General features: G+C 37.5%; 1 protein-coding gene across 1 annotated transcript; it reads right to left on the bottom strand.

Annotated features, from left to right (window-relative positions):
- Window positions 1-2,941: 2,941 nt before the first annotated feature.
- LOC108575868 (cuticle protein 18.7-like) lies at window positions 2,942-5,093 on the bottom strand. The gene is made up of 2 exons (XM_017938823.1): window positions 4,651-5,093; window positions 2,942-3,371 (listed from the first exon to the last, which is right to left on the bottom strand). The coding sequence occupies exons 1-2, from the start codon at window positions 5,091-5,093 to the stop codon at window positions 2,942-2,944; spliced, it is 873 nt and encodes a 290-aa protein (XP_017794312.1).

Here is a 5,093-nt window from a genome sequence, read left to right as displayed (position 1 = left end):
AAAAAAAAAGGTTTAATTTAATCTAATAAGAATAGAATAAATTAAAAAAAAAATCGTATTAAAATATTTAGAAATCAGAGTAATTTATCTGTAAAAGAAATTAACAAATTTTGTGTCATACATTTTGTAAATTTTACAATATTTTCTCCTTCATAAATACAGTATTTACTATTTTAAACCTTTCCATTAAAAAAATGATCAAATCATTACGTTACACATGTAACAAATTTCATACATTTTCCTCCTTCATAAATACAGTATTTATTGCTTTTAATTCTCCGTTAAAAAAAAATATCCAATTGTTACATTATACATTTCATTATGTTTTCATTCTTTTTTATCTCTAATGTAGCATTCGTTACTTCCAACTTTACCATTAGACGCGTGCAATATTCATTACCTCGCAACGAAACTACAATTATGAGAAACAGAATTTGTAAAAATTCAAAGCTGTGTCACGGAGATTAAACACGAGAGTTTCTAAGAATTGCAAAGCCAAAAAGGATCATCCGGTTAATTGCTTTATTTAGCAAGCAGAGTAGGCTTGTCGGAAGTCGGCATCCTATCATCGTTACACTTGTATACAGGTGTCTGGTCCTCTGTAATCGTTCGCCAGGCTATTTGCATACTATCCTCGACCCAAATTCAACGCAATCGATCCTGACGCGACAACACATTCTGCTACAAAATCGCCGCGACATTAATATGTATCGATTACCTCGTCTATCATGTCAGTACGAAACTCGAGCTGCCACTTTTTGTCGAACAGATCGCGAATTTATTTATCACCAGATTGAAACGTAAGATTCACTTTTTTGGGCTGATGGTATAATTATCGTCGATTATTCCACACGGAATATTCTCCGTTTAATCCTTTGTCTTTCAACGAGAAGCACGAATATTTCGAAGTTAATGTGTATTATTGATAGAATTTTATTTTGTTACAAATAGTCTGCTATTCTAACGCAAAAAATTTTTAGCTGGGAACAGAAAATTTATGCTAATTTTATTTCTCTTCTTTCTTCTGTGACTGATTGTGGTTATTATTTGGTCTCCTTGCGTTGTCGAACACCGCTTAATTTTTTTAATAATTATACTAATATCTATTTGAATTTGTACCGATGAGAACAAGAAGTTAATGCTAGTTTTATTCCTATTTTTTCTGTGATCAATTGCTAATTTATTATTCCTTACAAATGGCTGTTATGGCTCTTCGTATTATTAAATACCGTTCCATTTTTGAAAATTAGACATCAACTACAGTATCAGTAAAAAACAAAGATTTCAGCACATTCTCCCATTACTGAAAAACTGATAACACATAATTTATTCGATAACCGTAATTTAACAAATACAGATAATTCTTTGAGTCGAAACGAATTTCCAAATGTAACCAGAAACTGGCAGGACACCAGAATACACCTAAGGAATAATTCAAATATCAAACACTAAAATATTAATCCAGTCTACAGTCGTCGTTCATCCCTATGTGGCAGTTTAAACGAACCTCGTCTCCTCTCCATAAATCTCACCAGAAGAAAATTCCAAAGATCACGAAAGCAAAAACAACGAAACTAAAGTGGAAGGAAAAATTACTTTGCAATTTTGCAGTTTCAGATACAAAATCGAGGCTGTCGAAGCTGCTGTCACTTGTGCTATGATTATACGTAAAATAAAGAGAGAAAAAAATAGAATAGTAGATTACATATTAAAAGAAAAATTTCAAACTCTATTTGACGATCTTCTTCTGATTGGAGGACGCGATTAATCGATGGCAGACATTTTTATCCTGCACTGTGGACCACGTAAAACAGGTCATCCAATTATCTTCTCTAGTTTTGGTTGTACGAGAACATTTTTATACGTAATTTAAATGATTTCTAAGGGTGAACAAGATGGAGGACAAATTTTTTTATAAGTGCCATTTTTTCAGTTTCTTTCTTCAAGGTTACCTGTTTCTTTTTTCTTTTACATGAAAGTGTATACTTTTTTCTACTGTATGTTGCAGCAAACATTTATGTGCATAGTAGTATGACCTTAAAATGATTTTGGACTCTAAATTGTGCAACTGTGCAATTTTTTCCATAAAAAAGTGTCTCTTCCATTTTATTCACCCTTTGAAACCATTTAAATTACGTATAACAGTTTTCTCGTACAACCATAGCTGGAGAAGATAATTAGGTGGCCTGTTTTACGTTGCCCACCCTGTACACTGAGTTGGCCAAAAAGTTTCCTCGTATTTTCAATTTGGAGATTTTATAAAATTCCTTGTGCAATCTCTCGTGTGATTTGATGTGAGTTATTCTCAACTAACGCCTGAATTTGACTGTTGTCAACTTTCCTTGGCCTTCCAGAGTGTGTAAGTACTTTGTCTTCGACAGGAAAAATTCCTGCACGAATATTTGGCAAATAAAAATTGCCACCCTATCATACAACATCCTCACTACACATATTTATCTCTTGCTTTGCACTGCGTCGTTATCCTTACTGTAGTAACGCAGCGCAAAATATATAATAAAAACGCATCTTATCCACTTCCATGTCGAACAATCAACAACTTGACACTTCTGTTTCTCAAAACAGACTCATCCAAGTGTCCACTTTCCGATTTTATTTCCTTGAAGATATTCGCATATTTACACATTTGCAAAAAAAAAAAAAGAGAAAAGAAAAACGAAGAAACTTTTCAAAACCAACCCGATACTTCCACACGTGTTCATAGCCCTGAAAAAGTCTTCGATGCATGGTACGCCTAATACTAAGAAATATACATTGCCTTTACTAACATACTGTCCCCTGTATATTTAACGAATAAACAATGATAATTTCCACAACGTGATACAATATCCTCAGACTATGAATTTATGCAAGAAAAAAAAAAAACATGGTTGATCATTTTCTACCAGTAAACTGAAGGAAAAATTGTACATAAATTAAGGTGTTAATAGACGAGCCGTCCGTAGGCGAGAGCAGGGCCAGCAACAGCAAGAACGTCGGCAGATTTGACCGCCTCGTTCGCCAGGTTCAGTTTCTCGTTCAGATGGGCGTTCACGTGGGCAGCCTTCGCCACTGCCACTTCCGGCGTGTCCTGTACCCTTCCGTCGGGACCGATCGGTGCACCAGGGACCACCACGGCGTTGCTGGCCACCAATGGGACGGTTACTGTTGCTGGAGCGGCTGCAACCAGCGTCGCCGATGATCTGGCTGCTTCGTTGGCTAAGTTGATCCTCTCGTTGAGCTGAGCGGCTGCGTGGGCCGCTTTCGCTGCAGCCACTTCCGGCGTGTCTTGTATTCTTCCGTCTGGGCCGACAGTCGCTGCTGGGACCACCGATGCAGCCACTAATCCGTTCGCCACCAGTGGCACGAGCGGTCTGCAATGATTCGATTATTCGGGGGGAGTTTAGAAGAGTTCGTTTTGGAATTTGGAGAGGTGAGTTAGAAGAGTATTGAGAAAAGAACTCTACGAAGAATAAGGGAGGGTGTAGAAAAATATTTAGAAAGTTTTGAACAGTAGTTTTGTTTATAGAATAAATTGTGCTGGCTGTTCTTGTGTTAGAAAGTAATTGTATTTAAATATTAAGAATTAAAGAATTAAGAAGAATTAAGAATTCAAGAAAATTTAAATATAAGAATGAAATTTGAAATGAAACCTTCCAAGAGCTGGAGATTTCTGGGGTTAGTTGTAGATGGCTTTTTTGGTAGATTTAGGCAACGTGGTTTTGTAAAGTGGAAGTTGAGCAAGGGTTAGAGTTATTGCAAAAGTTGAGTGGATTTGAAGAATCTGTACTGTGGCACGAGTAGTCTGTAACGATTTCTTTTTGGAATTCTTTTTAGGTGTCTAAATGAGCACTGACTCTTGACCCTTTAAATTTTAACCTGTATACAAAATTTTTAAGTAACTAAACACAAAATCAGTGAAATGGTACAGATACGTTTTTCACTTTTTTGAAATATTGACTCCAAAATGAAAGTGAAGAGAATAAGAAAATTCGAAGAAAAATTGCTCAAGTTTCAGAGGGTTGATTGAAACAGGTAGTTTGAGGATGTTAGAAGGTTTCTCGAGGATCGAGTAAAATTAGATGGTTGATAGGTTTTGATCTGAGGCATTTGAGGCCTTTGTGTTGAGCATTTTATAGAATTTAACAGGTTCTAGGAGGAATCCTCAGAGATTGAATAGTATTGATTTGTTGGAAAGTGGTAGTTAGGTTAGTAGTTTCTGATTTATGGTAAGTGGATGATTTGGAACCCTTGTGTTGGCCTCTTGGTGAAATTTGATGAGCTATGAAAACAGCTATGCAATTCAATTATTTTCCAAACTTAACCAAACCTACATAATCATTTCTATAACTAATCACGAATCCTTCAAACCCAACAAACCACTCTTAAGATTCAACTCCCAACTCTCTAAAAAAAAAAGCAAAAACTATTTCGCTTAGTCTTTGTCTATCCTATTTCATATACAAACAGATCCATACTCATTGAAGTAAATAAAAATAAACTAAAATAAATTCTAATTCATAATTTTATTTAATTCTTAAATATTACCCTGCTCAAATAAAAATCTAAAACCATCAGAAACCCAACCTCCAACCCAAAAAACCTCACCCTCCCCATTCCAACACCCTTAAAACCCATCTCACATCAAATCACCTTGTCAAATCCGCAGCGATGGACCTTGCAGCTTCGTTCGCCAGATTCACCCTCTCGTGAGCCTGTGCAGCAGCGTGGACAGCCTTGGCCACAGCAACTTCCGGCGTGTCGACGACTCTACCATCCGGTCCAATTGGCGCACCAGATACCAGGACACCCGGTCCAGCCACAACGATAGAAGATTGCTGCGATCGATTCACGATCGGCTGCAAACTTCCCGAAGATCTAACAGCCTCGTCGGCCAGCTTCAATCTCTCGTTCAACTGAGCAGCCGCGTGTTCAGCTCTGGCCACAGCGACTTCCGGCGTGTCCAGAACACGGCCATCGGGTCCAACTGGTGCGGCTGGTGTCAATGTGGCGATCAGAGGCGCTGAGAGGATTCCAGGCTTGGCCAGAGCCACGGAGACCAGTCCTGCCAACAGCAAACCGGCTACCGGTCCCAT

The sequence above is a fragment of the Habropoda laboriosa genome, unplaced genomic scaffold (assembly GCF_001263275.1).
Source record: "Habropoda laboriosa isolate 0110345459 unplaced genomic scaffold, ASM126327v1 scaffold12, whole genome shotgun sequence".
Lineage (NCBI taxonomy): Eukaryota > Metazoa > Arthropoda > Insecta > Hymenoptera > Apidae > Habropoda > Habropoda laboriosa.
The sequence above is the reverse complement of the archived record's forward strand: the minus strand, read 5'-3'. Positions and strand labels throughout refer to the sequence as shown.